Source organism: Pseudophryne corroboree, chromosome 2, assembly GCF_028390025.1.
Source record: "Pseudophryne corroboree isolate aPseCor3 chromosome 2, aPseCor3.hap2, whole genome shotgun sequence".
Classification (NCBI taxonomy): Eukaryota; Metazoa; Chordata; class Amphibia; order Anura; family Myobatrachidae; genus Pseudophryne; species Pseudophryne corroboree.
Window position 1 is genome coordinate 418,601,149 of NC_086445.1, and position 19,403 is coordinate 418,620,551.

The 19,403-nt window shown below is 46.0% G+C and overlaps 1 protein-coding gene across 6 annotated transcripts in view; it reads right to left on the bottom strand.

Moving 5' to 3' along the window:
* The window catches only part of CFAP47 (cilia and flagella associated protein 47), a 1,065,013-nt gene that overhangs the window by 692,561 nt on the left and 353,049 nt on the right, over positions 1-19,403 (bottom strand). For all 6 annotated transcript variants that reach the window (XM_063953487.1, XM_063953488.1, XM_063953489.1 and 3 more), the window contains exon 29: positions 2,570-2,719. In XM_063953487.1, the coding sequence (XP_063809557.1) occupies positions 2,570-2,719 (150 nt within the window). The remainder of the gene's footprint in view (positions 1-2,569; positions 2,720-19,403) is intronic.

A 19,403-nucleotide genomic window follows, 5' to 3' on the forward strand; every position in this document is an offset into this window, starting at 1 on the left:
ACTTGTAGAGTAGATAAATCCAGTAGTAGAGTAAGACAGTCTTCAGTTGTATTATAGCTAGTGAAAATATACTTGAAGAGACCCATGTGGGTTTATTGGTTTGTACTGTACTGAATGTTATAATTCTTTTTCTCCAATACGAGTTTTTCCAATGTTGTTAAGTAGACAATGTTGTACCTAAAACAAACTTACATTTGAGTTGGTATATAACGTAGATATAGTATAATATAATAAGTGTTAAAAATTTAAGCTCATCCTGTTATTTATCTGAATACTAGTAAAACATGCTATTGCCCCTCATCACCGCTACACCTGATTATCTCTAAGGTAATAAACATATACCAAATAAAACCAAGGCAAGGTAGAGATTGTGGCAGTATCACCAGAGATCGTGCTGGGGAGCCATCTCTGGTCATTGGAAGAAACAGGGTGTGTGATCACACCTACAGGCTGTCCTTTGTACAGAGCCCAGGTGGTGCTGAGGCAGTGAAACAGGCTGGGTGGCCAGGGTTCACATCTGTTGGAGACAGGGAGAACCCAAACCTCTAAACTGTGACTACCTGCAAGGAGCAGGCAAGGCTGAGAGACACTGTGTGTTGCAGACTAGTTGACCATATAGAGAGGGCCATGAAGTCAGAGTGTGCCCTTCATGGGGGCTAGGCTGTTGTTTCTGTTAATTTATGTTGAATGCTGCCAGTTAAGCTTTATTTTCATGTATTTACAAGAAAAGATGTCTTGGATCCTGATTAAACAACTAAACACTACACCAATACACCTCCCTACCAAGCTTATTACCCCAGATCACCACAAGATATATCCAGTCAGTATTAGGGACATTCTACAGCTTCTAATTTCCTTGTACAATATTACTAAAGTCATTCAGGATTAACAAGGGAAAAGCTAGGTATGACTAATGCTTTATCTGAGAGTCTGTAGAGTCATGGTAAAAAATTGTAATTCCCAACATATCTCTACACACACAGCACAACTACACAGGTGCATTACATGGGTGTGAATAATTAGATGGTAATGTTTGGGAGGCGGTATAAGTAAACTGTTTTGTGTTTAGGGCGGGGTAGCCAACGCTAGCGAGAGACGGGGCGGGGTAGCCAATGCTAGCAAATGACTAGCTACTGAACCAGTGTATAGACAGAAACAGGGTGAAGGGGGATTATTTAATGGAAGTGATTGCCTAATGTACATGTATATGCCATCCTGACAAAACTGTATAAACAGGAGCAAACTGGTTCAGCAAGATGTGTTTAGACATTCAATTTCTACTGTTTGCCACATTAGTTATTGTCTTATTAATTAGTGATTAATTCTAAGTAGTAAATAAATGGTCATGGTAATAGATTTGATTAACTATTATGTAAACGGCCTCAGAGCTATGCATTCAAGTATTAATTGTCTGCCACTGATTTACCATGACTGGTCTAATATGAAGAAAACAACAGCAATGTAGACTTTTCCTTTTTTGTCAAACTTTCACTAAATTGATCAAATTGGTTCACTGCTGGTTTGTATTGTATACTGAACATTGCACTTCTTTAGTAAATATTATCTATGAAAGCATTTATTAGAACTGCTTCACAGAAATACAGTTTAGAAAATGAACACAAATGTTTATTTTCAATATTTGAATCTATATATATATATATATATACACACATAGTATACAGTATATATATATATATATATATATATATATACTTTGTTTTAAATGTGTTAAACTGCATGACAATTTTGTAGCATTAACACTGTGCATGAAGCTTAATTTCACTGTTTATTGTGACCTTGGTTTCTACAGAAGTTATTCTATTTATAATATTCAAATGTAATATAAATACATATCTACAGTATATAAGCATATGACTGCAAAAGGGTGAAATTGTGCTTCAATAATGCTAATTATAAGATCATTATTGGCCTGCTGGTGAATCTCTTGGACGATTTATTTTTCCTTGGAACCTGGTAAGACACTGTAAAATGTTGATGGCTTCACTTTATCTTTAGAATTGCTCTGTGTAATACATTTTAGAAAAAACAGAAAAACTGTAAAGTAAATGGGAAAATAAAGGCACACTCCCAAATGAGCAGTCAGCCCTAAAATAAATACAAGTACAATACAGAATTTCACAGGTATAAACTGAATGTGTTCCCAATAAAGCATGACTGTTGTTTTTTATTTTTTTATTTTTTCTATTTTAACAGCATTAAACCAGTTGGTCAGTTTCGATTATAGTGACCACTGGAGATGATTTTATTCTGGCAAAATGCTAAATTTTGGCGAAATGTTAAAATATTTAAAAAAAGACATGATTTATTGGGAAGGCCTTAAGGAATTCCATATTCCAGATACGTTTTTCACTATATATTTCAAAAGTTATGTGCATAATTAACATTTCTGCTGCATTGAATTTGAATGATATGAGGCACCTCAGCACTCCTTTTTTTATTTTTCAGTTGTTATTGCAATAAGAATGGATTGCAATAAGGTTGAGCTACTATGAATTATTATGGACTACAGTATATATTATGAACACATGTATTATAGCATTTTACCCACCTGAGACAGATTCATCATATGTGGAGCTCGTAATAGCACCAATACCAAGAGAACTGGAGGATGTACTCTGAGAAGGTGTTTCAGGTATGTAGCAAGGCCGTAGAACAGCTTCTCCAGAGCTGCAATTGTTTCCATTACTTCCATCATGGCCTATATATTGCACACATGGGATATAGTGTCATATGAAATATTTTAAACTACCATATTATCACAAATTATGACTTCTAATTGGTGTCAATCCACTGGCACACCTTTACCTAACAGACTGTTTGCATGTGGAATCAAACACATCTGTACTGCATAACCATGGCAAGTAAACACAGGGAGAACATACAAACTCTGCATAATAAGTACATTCTAGGGAAGTTAGATAAGGTTGTAAAGCATATTCACATCGATAGACACATTTTCACAACCTTTTCATCAAATTCTGAAATAGGTGTCATCGAAAAATTTGAACCGGTTCAACAGTCAATCAGATTTCACTGATTTTATGGCAATAAATGTTTGTGGTATAATCAATAGAACACAATTCAAAATCCTGACTCAAAATTCACTTTTTACATTCTCAAATAGAACTTAATGTTTACAATTCACATATATCAATGATATTTGATGTTCACCAGTGTACCAAAGTACAGATGTGTCCTCAGCCAAGAGTGTAGCTACCAAAGGGACAGGGAATACAGCTGCTATGGGGGCCAGTGTTGAGAGGGGCCCACCTTACCCTGTCAAAGTTACATGTTTCACCATTGGGTGGTACATAGGAGCCATTACAAACTTTTGCCTTGGGGATTGCAATATATATAGGTACTGTAGTGATGAAATGCAAAGAACCAAGACTCCTAAGTACTGTAGCTTCAAACTTTATTATGCCCCTGGACCTGCTCATTGAAATGTGGAGGGCATTATGTTACTAATATGAAATAGTGTGGCATAATATGAACTGGGGCACTTTAACGTGGCATAACATGAACCGGGGGCACTGCAGTGTAGCATAATGTGAACTGGGGCACTGTAATGTGACATAATATGAACTGAAGATACTGTATGTCACAATGCGTCTCTGCCTGCGACAAGCGTCTTTTCTGCCTGAAAATGGATCTTAGACACAATGCACCTGAGTCTGTACACTGTATGTAGCACAATGGCACATGGCATGTAAAAAAGCTGCTGCCGCTTTATCGTAGCGCTTCATATACAGGTTCACAGACTCAGTTGCACACAGATATACAAGTGTCGCATATCAAATTAATCAGCACAGTCTGCTGATGCATCCCCCAAGAGGGGATGTTTGCCATGACTGCAGCAACAATGTATAAGGACATATCTGTATAAATGTCATCTTGAATGTTTTCAAGGTGGTTTGCACATGTATGAGCTGTCTCAATCATCTGTAAACTAGTGCAAAGTATAATCACCATGAAAGTGGTCTAATCAGCTCAAACACATTCAAACTTAGCACAATTTTGTAAAGTAATCTGAAAAATCAATTCTAGAAATAATATGCAGTTGATTGGAGAATCTCTAAAGTCTACAACTTCTTCAAATCAATGACCGACCTATGTAGACATTTTATGCTACCAACACTGCTTGTTAATTTATTGTGGAAGTTTCATTTTGTTCAAATTCTATACGTGTTCCATACATTTATATCATAACTCAGTAGAGAAATGATCACCATTACAAGTGATCCGGCAACTTCTAGACCCTGAGGTGAGGTGGGCCAGATAATGTCAGGTACCTCAAAACCTCTGCTCGCCACCTCAGGGCACATGCTTTGCTCTCAAAAGAGCATAGGAAGGTCTAGACCAGATCAGTGCATACTCAAAAGGGACTGAGCTCTATGCTCTACTTGGAGTATAGCTTTGGGGCCCTTAACCAAATTTTGCTATGGGCATGGCGATGTACTATTCTGTCCCTGTCATGTCCAATTAACCAGGTTTCGGGAACATAGTCAATACTTTTTTTTAATGATACTATTCTGTTTATTTGCTACCAATGTTACCGTTAACATAAACAAGGCTTTCCCAACCTCGGTCCTCAAGGCACACTAACAGTCCAGGTGTTAGTGATATCCAGGCTTGAACACAGGTAACTTAATTAGTACCTCAGTTATTTTGATTTAGCCATCTGTGCTGAAGCCTGCATATCACTAAAACCTGCACTTTTATGAGTCCTACACACTTGCTGATGTCAGAGATTTGGACGATGAGCGTTCTGAATGATGATTGTTTATCGTCCAAATTGACTTGCATCGAAAAACGATGGAAAACCAACAGTGGCAGGAGAGGTACTTTGCCACCTATAAGCTACACACAGGGTCCTGGGGGTGGATGGGAAGTGTGGATGGACCGGGTTCCCATCCATTTGGCCCAGACCAGGTCTTATAGTAGGGGTGGGCAAAATACGGCCTGCGGGCCGGATGCGGCCCGCAAACCGATCCTGCCCGGCCCACTGCCTCCCACCTGCGAGCAATGACAAGCGGCCCAACCGGCTGAGTCCCCAGTGACAACGGCTGTGTTCAGCCGAGAAGGGGGCGGGGCTACGTGTCGATGAGGGGGCGGAGCTACACGGGACCTCAGGGGGCGGAGCTACACGGGACGGAGCTACACGGGACAAGAGCCAGACTGCTACAGATCCATCCTTCCTGCCACTGCCAGCCAGATCAGTAAGTTAATGGGAAAAGTGAAAGAAAGTGTGTGTGTGTGATAGTGTGCATATATTTGTGTGTGTGCGGGCAGTGGCGTCAGTCTGTTTTTAGGTTTGGGGGAGAGATCTTTAGCTCTCGCTGTACCAACCCCTCCCGTGTTCTATCACCATGTCACCCCCGAGTTCTGTCACTATGTCACCCCCCCTCCCGTGTTCTGTCACTATGTCACCCCCCCTCCCGTGTTCTGTCACTGTGTCACCCCCCCGTGTTCTGTCACTATGTCACACCCCCCGTGTTCTGTCACTATGTCACACCCCCCGTGTTCTGTCACTATGTCACCCCCCCCGTGTTCTATCACCATGTCACCCCCATGTTCTGTCACTATGTCACCCCCCGTGTTCTGTCACTATGTCACACCCCCTGTGTTCTGTCACTGTCACACCCCCTGTGTTCTGTCACTGTGTCACCTCCCCGTGTTCTGTCACTAAGTCACCCCGCCGTGTTCTGTCACTGTGTCACCTCCCCGTGTTCTGTCAATATGTCACCCCCCGTGTTCTGTCACTGTGTCACCTCCCTGTGTTCTGTCACTATGTCACCCCCCGTGTTCTGTCACTGTGTCACCTCCCCGTGTTCTGTCACTATGTCACCCCCCGTGTTCTGTCACTGTGTCACCTCCCCGTGTTCTGTCACTGTGTCACCCCCCGTGTTCTGTCACTGTGTCACCTCCCCGTGTTCTGTCACTGTGTCACACCCCCTGTGTTCTGTCACTGTGTCACCTCCCCATGTTCTGTCACTGTGTCACCTCCCCGTGTTCTGTCGCGGTCAACCCCACCATGTTCTGTCACCATGTCACACCCCCCGTGTTCTGTCACCGTGTCACACATCCGTGTTCTGTCACCGTCACCCCCACCGTGTTCTGTCACTGTGTCACACCCCCGTGTTCTGTCACTGTCACCCCCCTCCCCGTGTTCTGTCACTGTCACCCCCCTCCCCGTGTTCTGTCACCGTGTCACCCCCACCATGTTCTGTCACTGTCACCCCCGCTCCCCGTGTTCTTTCACTATGTCACACCCCCCGTGTTCTGTCACCGTGTCACACATCCGTGTTCTGTCACTGTTACCCCCCCTCCCCGTGTTCTGTCACTGTGTTACCCCCACCGTTTTCTGTCACCGTGTCACACACCCGTGTTCTGTCACTGTCACCCCCCCTCCCCGTGTTCTGTCACCGTGTCACACCCCCCATGTTCTGTCACCGTGTCACCCCCACCGTGTTCTGTCAATGTGTCACACCCCCCGTGTTCTGTCACCCCCACCGTGTTCTGTCACCCCCACCGTGTTCTGTCACTGTGTCACACCTTTCCCCAGGGGCCATAAGACACTGGATAATTTGCTTGCTGCACAATTATTATCCTAAATAAAATGTTAATGTGTAAAAAGGCTCTCTACCTGCCGCCGTAATGTGTGTAAAAGGGGCTCTACCTGGTGTAATGTGTGTAAGTGACGCTGTGTGGCGCAATTTGAATAATGGAGACTATTGTGCAGCCTAATATGAATCTGTATTATTTTTTGCCCACACCCCTTCCACATGAAGCCATGTCCCTATATTTTTGGCAAGTGGGGCGAGCTGCTATTTTGTATGTGGCCCTCGGATACTGACAGGAAATGTCAAGCGGCCCGTCAGCTGAAATAATTGCCCACCCCTGTCTTATAGGCTTCTTAGCCCAAGAAGCTGCTTCATCAGCCAGCACCTGGGTGCTGGGTTTAAAGCAGAGTCTCTCCCATGAGTCAGGGCTCCTGAAGGCAGTTAGTGTCCAGGTGATAGGCCTGCTAGGGACAGTGGGATCCAGAGGGCTGGGCCACTAGTGTCAGGATGCTGGGACATGAAGGGTTCCTTATTAAGTAAGGGGGAGTGAGGCAGGGCCTAACCTCCCTGGTAGTTTATACTAAAGACAGTGATCTTTGTTTATGTATATCTTTGTTTTTGAGCTACCTGAATAAAAGGTATTTCTTGTTTTTGCACAAGCCTGGAGTCGGTCACTGGTGGAATTTTTGTAGCAGAGCACATTCTAGCGAGACTCCTGTTACAATGACGCCTGAGGAGGGACCCTACTGCTAGTCATGTCACACGTGGCAGAGGACCCAAAATCCGCAAGGCAGCGGCACACATATCAGTGAACTCCAGACCAAGCTGAACTCGTGGGCATCAGTACCAGACCAAGAGGTTTGTGAGTAGTGGTTAAACCCAACCCCACGTGGTAAAAATAATGATATGTTTTGTTTAAACTTCATGGCCAGTATTTACTAAAAATCCGAGTTTGGCCGATTTGTGTTTTTTTTTCTAAGTCCCAATCCGGGAATTCACTAAGCACCAATCTCGGCAGTGTTTGGACTATTCGTAATGGTTTGATTTGCAAAGTTCCGAAATACGAAATATTACGAATGAATAGACCATCGGTCAAACACGGCTGTTATTTCATACAATACGGGCATTCATTATTCATTCGTATTTGGGTGTTAGTTTCTGAGTGCTCAAGTGCGGGTCTGTTTTTTTTCGAATCGTTTAAAAAAGCAGCAGAAAAATAGACCTGCTTTTTCCAGTCGAGTTTGGATAACCATGCACGGATCAGTGAGATCTGTGCATGGTTATCTATGGGAAAGGGTCTGTTTAGTGTAAAAACTGAAAAAAAATTGTGTGGGGTCCCCCCTCCTAAGCATAACCAGCCTCGGGCTCTTTGAGCCGGTCCTGGTTGAAAAAATATGAGGGGAAAAATGACAGGGGTTCCCCCCATATTTCTTCAACCAGCACCGGGCTCTGCGCCTGGTCCTGGTTCCAAAAATATGGGGGACAAAAAGCGTAGGGGTCCCCCGTATTTTTGAAACCAGCACCGGGCTCCACTAGCCAGGTACATAATGCCACAGCCGGGGGACACTTTTATACTGTGTCCCTGCGGCCCTGGCATTACATACCCAACTATCACCCCTGGCCGGGGTACCCTGGAGGAGTGGGAAAACCTTAAATCAAGGGGTCCCCCCTCCAGCCACCCAAGGGCCAGGGGTAAAGCCCAAGGCTGTCCCCCCCATCCAAGGGCGGCGGATGGGGGTCTGATAGCCTTTTGAAAAAATGTGAATATTGTTTTTAGTAGCAGTACTACAAGTCCCAGCAAGCCTCCCCTGCAAGCTGGTACTTGGAGAACCACTAGTACCAGCATGCGGTGGAAAACCGGGCCCGCTGGTACCTGTAGTACTACTACAAAAAAATACCCCCAAAAAAACAGGACACACACACCGTGAAAGTATAAGTTTATTACATACATGCACACCTCCATACATACATACTTACCTATGTTCCCACGAGGCTCGGTCCTCTTCTCCATGTAGAATCCTTGGGGTACCTGTGAAAAAAATTATACTCACAGAATCCAGTTTAGAATCAGACCTTTGTATAATCCACGTACTTGGCAAAATAATAAAACGGAAACCCGACCACGCACTGTCAAAGAGGGTCCCTTCAGCCAATCAGGGAGTGCCACGTCGTGGCACTCTCCTGATTGGCTGTGTGCTCCTGTAGTGTCTGTCAGGCTGCACACGGCAGAGATACAATGTAGCGCCTATGCGCTCCATTGTAGCCAATGGTGGGAACTTTGTGGTCAGCGGTTGACCACAAAGGGGGGGTCCTGGCAGTCGGGGAAAGGGGTCCCATGTGTAAACATGGGACCCCTTTCAGTGCGTGGTCGGGTTTCCGTTTTATTATTTTGCCAAGTACGTGGATTATACAAAGGTCTGATTCTACACTGGATTCTGTGAGTATAGTTTTCCACTGCATGCTGGTACTTGTGGTTCTCCAAGTACCAGCTTGCGGGGGAGGCTTGCTGGGACTTGTAGTACTGCTACTAAAACAATATTCACATTTTTTCAAAAGGCTATCAGCCCCCCATCCGCCGCCCTTGGATGGGGGGACAGCCTTGGGCTTCACCCCTGGCCCTTGGGTGGCTGGAGGGGGGGGACCCCTTGATTTAAGGTTTTCCCACTCCTCCAGGGTACCCCGGCCAGTGGTGACTAGTTGGGTATGTAATGCCATGGCCGCAGGGACCAGTATAAAAGTGTCCCCCGGCTGTGGCATTATGTACCTGGCTAGTGGAGCCCGGTGCTGGTTTCAAAAATACGGGGGACCCCTACGCTTTTTGTCCCCGTATTTTTGGAACCAGGACCAGGCGCAGAGCCCGGTGCTGGTTGATTAAATATGGGGGAACCCCTGCCATTTTTCCCCCATATTTTTTCAACCAGGTCCGGCTCAAAGAGCCCGAGGCTGGTTGTGCAATTTTTTTCAGAATTTTTAAGACTTTAAACAACTTTTTAAGGTACACAATGAAGCCCTGCACGGATCTCACAAATCCGGCCGGGATTCCTTGTGTTTTGTCAGGCAGTGTTTTACTCATCACTCCCGTAAAACACTGCCTGATATTACGAATCACATCGACATCGGAAAAAACGATTGTGCAAAACTCGGCAGCTTAGTGAATGATCGTATCAGGATTCAAAAAGTTGCAGTAAAATGCACCCGATACCATTCGAGTTCAAACACCCTTCAAAACGGCCAAAACACGAATCTTTGTAAATATACCCCCATGTGTTTGATTTTGGTGCAAAGGTTTGCATTGGCAGCAAAGAGGTTAAACAGGGTGCACGGCCTGTTCTGTCTTATAGGCTTTGCACCATTCATTGAAATAGCTGTGCTGATTTGCTCTAAGGGGTTGCAAGCAGCTGATAATTTATGAATGAATTTCTTTTCCAAGCTTATTTTTAACTGTGCCTGCAAAATCTGGTAATGGGAGTCTGGTGTCCCTGTTAATTAGCTCATTAAGACCAATCAAGCAAAGTTGAAACCTTTTATAAATGTGGTTCTATTTAAATAGAGAAATTTTGTGGCACTATGTGTCCCAGCAATCTCTGAGTTCTAGTTTTAAGAGCCTGAAGGGAGAAGTTGTTTATTTGCACTACCAGTGTAAGGTATTTGTGACCACTATGTACATGCTACCTTTCAGTGCTTTGCTAAAAGCTTAATCTGTGCTAAAAAAAAAAAGGAATTTTTATTTTCCCTTTCACTTACAGTTTTCAAAGGTAACAGGGTGAATAGAGATTTTCAGATATACAGCATATTCTGAAGTATCTCTTCAAATGGGTAACAAAAAGAGAATTCATGCTAAAAAACAAAAGGGGTGACAGCTCTAACACCTCAGGTCAGGAACTTATGTGACCCTATTAATAAAGCCCCACAGTTGGAGAATGAATTGGAGAGCTTATTGGGGAGTAATCCAGATCTTGGGGAAGATTTTAGCATGGAACCTTTTTCTTGGTGTCACATGATAAGTGACCTTGAAAGGAATGTCCAATTAAAGGACCAGGAGCTCGAAGAGCTTAAGGAAAAATGTGATTTTCTTCAAGAGCAGGTGAACACCTTAACGCAAAAGCTGGAGAAGGAATCTCTTTTGTCTGACTCTCTGACCAAATTGGGAAGGAGTAGAGAAGAGATTGCCAAGCTCTCAGGCCAGGTGTCAAGAGTTGCAGAAAACCTTGGCATAGGCTAAACCCCGATCTGAAAACTTTGTAGTACATAGCCAAGGACTAGTAGAGGAAATCTCCTGTGACCAGACACGATATGGGAGTCTGGTGCTGGCCAGTAAGGCTCAGTCGCAAGACTTGGCGGAGCTTCAGGAGGAGGTTTCTAATCTAAAACCATTGGCTATGCCTAGTTTCAGTTCAGAGACAGGTATAGCTACACCAATTGCTGAAGACATTATGCCGAAGGTAGGGTCAGAGACATTATCAGCCAAAGTGGAGATGCCATCTTCTGGGGAAATGATGTCAACGGTGGTGCAGGCTGCAGAAGAATGGTACCATACTGTATTGGAACCCGGCTATACTGGATTCCCTGTTCCAGCCAGAAGGAACAGGAAAGTTGAGCCAGAGCTGCCAGTTCCTAAGGCCCGGAAAGCTCCCTGCTATACCACTAGTAAGGCCATTTGCCTGGAAAGGGGAAATGAGGGCCCTTCCTCAGAGGAAGAGCATTAAAGGCACTAATGTCCATTCAGTTGGTATTGCCATTCCAGAGCATGGAGGAAGCTGCAGCCATTATTGCGCAGCGCACAGAAAATCCACACAAATTTTTCAAGCAGCAAGAGAGAGCAACATCAGATGGCAGTGTTTTGTTGTTAACCCCTAGGACGGCAGTGAGAAGTTCCTTCGAAGCAGGACCACCTCATTCTCCGGAAAAAGAATGTCGTAGTAGCTTGGGTGAAGAGTGGAACAAAGCCCTGAGTTCAGTAGAAACTGTTCAAGATGGAGCATGGCAGCCACAGGGGCTCACAGAAGATGTATTTATGGAGACACGAGGTGAGGATGTGGGATGCCTGGCTGCTCATCAGTTGACAGGGAGTGAGGAGGAAGCAGTAATGGAGCTGGGAGAGGTTTACTTGATGTCAAGTGATCATCCACCTCCAAATCAAGAATCCTCTAATCCGCTGGATCTGTGGCAGAATGATGAACCCCAGGAATCTACCTGGACAGATGGCAATTTGATGACTACTCAAGAGCCCATCCTAAAGCAGGAAGTCTTATCTGAGCTGGAGATTGCTTCTGTTGAGGTCTTGGAAACCCAGGTTCCTTCTGTTGACACGATGTACGTTCAGAAGTCAATCCCAGAAGGGACATCACAGGTTCAGAAGCTCTTGGTTCTGGATATCCAGTACACATGTGAGAATTTCTCTGCCGAATCACGGACAAAGACCGTACCTTTGGAGGCGTTTCGCCTACATGAGCTAGTCATGGCTAAGCTAGTTGCAATACAGGAGTCCACTTTGAAGTCATCCGGGAACCTGCTTCTGAAGGAGTTCCACTCATGTATGAGGAGGATAAGGTGTAAGATTTCGATCTTGGGGTTGTTGCACCCCGGCATGGTCCACCACGAGAGGCTCAAGATCCAATTGCTTAACTGTGACAGTTCATAAAGGACACACTAAGTAAGGAGCAAGAACCTGTCTCAGTGGAATCGGTGCGGAGTCCAATTTCTGAGGTTGCTCTATTCAGGAAGAGTTCTCTATATGAGACACGAGAGCTGGAATATTTGAGGGGAGAGTTCCAAAAGCTAGCCCTAAGTAGTAGCCAGCTAAAAGAAGTAGTGAAGGAGATTCCTGAACTATGGAGTCGAATAAGAGACCTGGACAAGAGAATCAAAATGGGTTATGTGCCGGTCATAGAGCAGCAGGAGTTGGTGACTAGGGTCAAAGATGGGAGATCGGAGGATGAAGCAGTCACGTTAATGAAGGAAATGTTATAAAAGCTGGAAAGACTGAAGGAAGCACTAAAAGTTCAACAAATTAAAGGACTTTCTGAGACTCGGGACCAGTGCCTCACTCTGAGGGAGAGGGTGGGGGCAAAGTTGGACCATGACCTCAGAACAATTAAAGTCAGGGCAGAGACTAGGTGTTACCGGTGCCAAGAGCTTGGCCATAAAAGGTGGAATTGTCCATATAATCCAAGACCAGTGAGGGCTGGGGTGACTACTAGGCCCAGAGTGAACTTAAAAACCTTCCCCAGTCCAGAGCTGGTTAAGGTCAGGTGTCACAAACACCCAGACAAGAATGAAGCGACTTCCTCAGTAGCCAGTAAATCTGAGCCAGATAAGGGAAACATCCCTAAAGGTGGAAAGTTGAAGAGGAGAGGAAGTTTAGTGGGCAACAGGAAGTTGCCCATTAAAAGGACCACTTTGGCCACTATGCCAAAGTGGAGGGAAAGGGAAGGTGGCACAGTGGAGTCGGTGCTACCAACCTTTAATGGAAATAGATTCCAAGGTCAGTAAAAAGGGCCTCAGACATGTACTTGGGAGAGGAACTTGGGACCCAGGTGTATGGGCCCTAGTTATGTCCCAAAGATTTGACAGCCCAAAATAATTGGCAAAGGTGAAACCTTGCCAATGTCACATGCCGCTTTTCTGAGCCATGAAAAGCTGAGGGAAAGGGTATGTGACAGGAGAGGTACTTTGCCACCTGTAAGATACATACAGGGTCCTGGAGGTGGATGGAAAGTGTGGATAGACTGGGTTCCCATCCATTTGGCCCGGACCAAGTCTTATAGGCTTCTTAGCCCAAGAAGCTGCTTCATCAGCCAGCACCTGGGTGCTGGGTTTAAAGCAGAGTCTCTCCCATGAGTCAGGGCTCCTGAAGGCAGTTAGTGTCCAGGTGAAAGGCCTGCTACGGACAGTGGGATCTGGAGCGCTGGGCCACTAGTGTCAGGATGCCGGGACCTGAAGAGTTCCTTATTAAGTAAGAGAGAGTGAGGCAGGGCCTAACCTTCCTGGTAGTTTATACTAAAGACAGTGATTTTTTTTTATGTATATCTTTGTTTTTGAGCTACCTGAATAAAAGGTATTTCTTGTTTTTGCACAAGCCTGGAGTCGGTTGCTGGTGGAATTTTTGTAGCAGAGCACATTCTAGCGAGACTCCTGTTACACAACGATGAACGACCGCGGGGATGCGCATCGTTCATCATCGGTGCCTCCACACTTAACGATATGAACAATATATCGTTCATTTCTGAACGATATCGTTCATATCGCCTGTCAACATTGCTAAATGTGTAAGGCCCATTAGTATGCCTTGAAGACAGAGGTTGGGAATGTCTGACTTAAACAGTAAATCTACTTTCCTAACACCCAATATACCAACAAATAGCCCAAGTACCGCCTTGTGATTGAAAGAAATAAGAGCAAATAATTCAGTATTGTAACTGGTATTTTGGAAGGATTATTTTCCTATTAGCAGTTTGTGATCTCACCTAATGAAGCACCGGGTCACATGATTCATATCTGTATCTAAATTTATTTTCTGTAATTCTTAATAAAAAAAATAAGAATTTACTTACCGATAATTCTATTTCTCATAGTCCGTAGTGGATGCTGGGGACTCCGTAAGGACCATGGGGAATAGCGGCTCCGCAGGAGACTGGGCACATCTAAAGAAAGCTTTAGGACTATCTGGTGTGCACTGGCTCCTCCCCCTATGACCCTCCTCCAAGCCTCAGTTAGGATACTGTGCCCGGACGAGCGTACACAATAAGGAAGGATTTTGAATCCCGGGTAAGACTCATACCAGCCACACCAATCACACCGTATAACCTGTGATCTGAACCCAGTTAACAGCATGATAACAGAGGAGCCTCTGAAAGATGGCTCACAACAATAATAACCCGATTTTTGTAACAATAACTATGTACAAGTATTGCAGACAATCCGCACTTGGGATGGGCGCCCAGCATCCACTACGGACTATGAGAAATAGAATTATCGGTAAGTAAATTCTTATTTTCTCTAACGTCCTAAGTGGATGCTGGGGACTCCGTAAGGACCATGGGGATTATACCAAAGCTCCCAAACGGGCGGGAGAGTGCGGATGACTCTGCAGCACCAAATGAGAGAACTCCAGGTCCTCCTCAGCCAGGATATCAATTTTGTAGAATTTTACAAACGTATTTGCTCCTGACCAAGTAGCTGCTCGGCAAAGTTGTAATGCCGAGACCCCTCGGGCAGCCGCCCAAGATGAGCCCACCTTCCTTGTGGAGTGGGCATTTACAGATTTTTGGCTGTGGCAGGCCTGCCACAGAATGTGCAAGCTGAATTGTACTACAAATCCAACTAGCAATAGTCTGCATAGAAGCAGGAGCACCCAGCTTGTTGGGTGCATACAGGATAAACAGCGAGTCAGATTTCCTGACTCCAGCCCTCCTGGAAACATATATTTTCAGGGCCCTGACAACGTCTAGCAACTTGGAGTCCTCCAAGTCCCTAGTAGCCGCAGGCACAACAAATAGGTTGGTTCAGGTGAAACGCTGAAACCACCTTAGGGAGAAACTGAGGACGAGTCCTCCATTCCGCCCTGTCCGAATGGAACATCAGATAAGGGCTTTTTCAGGATAAAGCCGCCAATTCTGACACGCGCCTGGCCCAGGCCAGGGCCAACAGCATGACCACTTTCCATGTGAGATATTTTAACTCCACAGATTTAAGTGGTTCAAACCAATGTGACTTTTGGAACCCAAAACTACATTGAGATCCCAAAGTGCCACTGGAGGCACAAAAGGAGGCTGTATATGCAGTACCCCTTTTACAAACGTCTGAACTTCAGGGACTGAAGCTAGCTCTTTTTGGAAGAAAATTGACAGGGCCGAAATTTAAACCTTCATGGACCCCAATTTCAGGCCCATAGACACTCCTGTTTGCAGGAAATGTAGGAATCGACCCAGTTGAATTTCCACCGTCGGGCCTTACTGGCCTCGCACCACGCAACATATTTTCGCCAATTGCGGTGATAATGTTTTTGCGGTAACATCCTTCCTGGCTTTGATCAGGATAGGGATGACTTCATCCGGAATGCCTTTTTTTTTCTTCAGGATCCGGCGTTCAACCGCCATGCCGTCAAACGCAGCCGCGGTAAATCTTGGAACAGACAGGGTCCTTGCTGGAGCAGGTCCCTTCTTATAGGTAGAGGCCACGGATCCTCCGTGAGCATCTCTTGAAGTTCCGGTTACCAAATCCTTCTTGGCCAATCCGGAGCCACGAATATAGTGCTTACTCCTCTCCATCTTATCAATCTCAGTACCTTGGGTATGAGAGGCAGAGGAGGGAACACATACCCTGACTGGTGCACCCACGGTGTTACCAGAGCGTCTACCGCTATTGCCTGAGGGTCCCTGGACCTGGCGCAATACCTGTCGAGTTTTTCCCAACGGTTTATAATCATGTGGAAGACTTCTGGGTGAAGTCCCCACTCTCCCGGGTGGAGGTCGTGCTGAGGAAGTCTGCTTCCCAGTTGTCCACTCCCGGAATGAATACTGCTGACAGTGCTATCACATGATTTTCCGCCCAGCGCAGAATCCTTGCAGCTTCTGCCCTTGCCCTCCTGCTTCTTGTGCCACCCTGTTTATGTGGGTGACTGCCGTGATGTTGTCCGACTGGGTCAACACCGGCTGACCTTGAAGCAGAGGTCTTGCTAAGCTTAGAGCATTTTAAATGTCCCTTAGCTTCAGGATATTTATGAAGTGATGTCTCCAGGCTTGACCATAAGTGGCTTCCCTGTGTGACTGCTCCCCAGCCTCGCAGGCTGGCATCCGTGGTTACCAGGACCCAGTCCTGAATGCCGAATCTGCGGCCCTCTAGAAGATGAGCACTCTGCAACCACCACAGGAGGGACACCCTTGTCCTTGGTGACAGGGTTATCCGCTGATGCATCTGAAGATGCGACCCGGACCATTTGTCCAGCAGGTCCCACTGGAAAGTTCTTGCGTGGAATCTGCCGAATGGGATTGCTTCGTAGGAAGCCACCATTTTACCCAGAACCCTTGTGCATTGATGCACTGAGACTTGGCTCGGTTTTAGGAGGTTCCTGACTAGCTCGGATAACTCCCTGGCTTTCTCCTCCGGGAGAAACACCTTTTTCTGGACTGTGTCCAGGATCATCCCTAGGAACAGAAGACAAGTCGTCGGAACCAGCTGCGATTTTGGAATATTGAGAATCCAACCGTGCTGCAGCAACACTACCTGAGATAGTGCTACACCGACCTCCAACTGTTCCCTGGATCTTACCCTTATCAGGGAATTGTCCAAGTAAGGGATAACTAAAATTCCCTTCCTTTGAAGGAATATCATCATTTCGGCCATTACCTTGGTAAAGACCCGGGGTGCCGTGGACCATCCATACGGCAGCGTCTGAACTGATAGTGACAGTTCTGTACCATAAACCTGAGGTACCCTTGGTGAGAAGGGTAAATTTTAACATGAAGGTAAGCATCCTTGATGTCCCGAGACATCATGTAGTCCCCTTCTTCCAGGTTCGCAATCACTGCTCTGAGTGACTCAATCTTGAATTTGAACCTCTGTATGTAAGTGTTCAAAGATTTTAGATTTAGAATCGGTCTCACCGAGCCGTCCGGCTTCGGTACCACAACAGTGTGGAATAATACCCCGTTCCCTGTTGCAGGAGGGGTATCTTGATTATCACCAGCTGGGAATACAGCTTGTGAATGGCTTCCAAAACTGTCTCCCTGTCAGAAGGAGACATCGGTAAAGCCGACTTTAGGAAACGGCGAGGGGGAGACGTCTCAAATTCTAATTTGTACCCCTGAGATATCACCTGAAGGATCCAGGGGTCTACTTGCGAGTGAGCCCACTGCGCGCTGAAATTCATTGAGACGGGCCCCCCACCGTGCCTGATTCTGCTTGTAAAGCCCCAGCGTATACTGAGGGCTTGGCAGAGGCGGGAGAGGGTTTCTGTTCCTGGGAACTGGCTGATTTCTGCAGCCTTTTTTCTCTCCCTCTGTCACGGGGCAGAAATGAGGAACCTTTTGGCCGCTTATCCACGAAAAGACTGCGCCTGATAATACGGCGTCTTCTCATGTTGAGAGGCGACCTGGGGTACAAACGTGGATTTCCCAGCTGTTGCCGTGGCCACCAGGTCTGAAAGACCGACCCCGAATAACTCCTCCCCTTAATAAGGCAATACTTCCAAACGCCGTTTGGAATACGCATCACCTGACCACTGACGTGTCCATAACCCTCTACTGGTAGAAATGGACAACGCACTTAGACTTGATGCCAGTCGGCAAATATTCCGCTGTGCATCACGCATATATAGAAATGCATCTTTCAAATGCTCTATAGGCAAAAATATACTGTCCCTATCTAGGGTATCAATATTTTCAGTCAGGGAATCCGACCACGCCAACCCAGCACTGCACATCCAGGCTGAGGCGATTGCTGGTCGCAGTATAACACCAGTATGTGTGTAAATACATTTTAGGATACCCTCCTGCTTTCTATCAGCAGGATCCTTAAGGGCGGCCATCTCAGGAGAGGATAGAGCCCTTACAAGCGTGTGAGCGCTTTATCCACCCTAGGGGGTGTTTCCCAACGCACCCTAACCTCTGGCGGGAAAGGATATAATGCCAATAACATAACATTTTAGAAATTATCAGTTGTTATCGGGGGAAACCCACGCATCATCACACACCTCATTTAATTTCTCAGATTCAGGAAAACTACAGGTAGTTTTTCCTCACCGAACATAATACCCCTTTTTGGTGGTACTCGTATTATCAGAAATGTGTAAAACATTTTTCATTGCCTCAATCATGTAACGTGTGGCCCTACTGGAAGTCACATTTGTCTCTTCACCGTCGACACTGGAGTCAGTATCCGTGTCGGCGTCTATATCTGCCATCTGAGGTAACAGGCGTTTTATAGCCCCTGACGGCCTATGAGACGTCTGGACAGGCACAAGCTGAGTAGCCGGCTGTCTCATGTCAACCACTGTCTTTTATACAGAGCTGACACTGTCACGTAATTTCTTCCAACAGTTCATCCACTCAGGTGTCGACCCCCTAGGGGGTGACATCACTATTACAGGCAATCTGCTCAGTCTCCGCATCATTTTTCTCCTCATACATGTCGACACAAAAGTACCGACATACAGCACACACACAGGGAATGCTCTGATAGAGGACAGGACCCCACTAGCCCTTTGGGGAGACAGAGGGAGAGTTTGCCAGCACACACCAGAGCGCTATATATATACAGGGATAACCTTATATAAGTGTTTTTCCCCTTATAGCTGCTGTATAGTTTATACTGCGCCTATTTTGTGCCCCCCTCTCTTTTTTAACCCTTTCTGTAGTGTAGTGACTGCAGGGGAGAGCCAGGGAGCTTCCCTCCAACGGAGCTGTGAGGGAAAATGGCGCCAGTGTGCTGAGGAGATAGGCTCCGCCCCCTTATCGGCGGCCTTATCTCCCATTTTTTTATGTATTTTGGCAGGGGTTAAATGCATCCATATAGCCCAGGAGCTATATGTGATGCATTTTTTGCCATCCAAGGTGTTTATTATTGCGTCTCAGGGCGCCCCCCCCAGCGCCCTGCACCCTCAGTGACCGGAGTGTGAAGTGTGCTGAGAGCAATGGCGCACAGCTGCAGTGCTGTGCGCTACCTTGTTGAAGACAGGGCGTCTTCTGCCGCCGATTTTCCGGACCTCTTCTGCCTTCTGGCTCTGTAAGGGGGCCGGCGGCGCGGCTCTGGGACCCATCCAAGCTGGGCCTATGATCGTCCCTCTGGAGCTAATGTCCAGTAGCCTAAGAAGCCCAATCC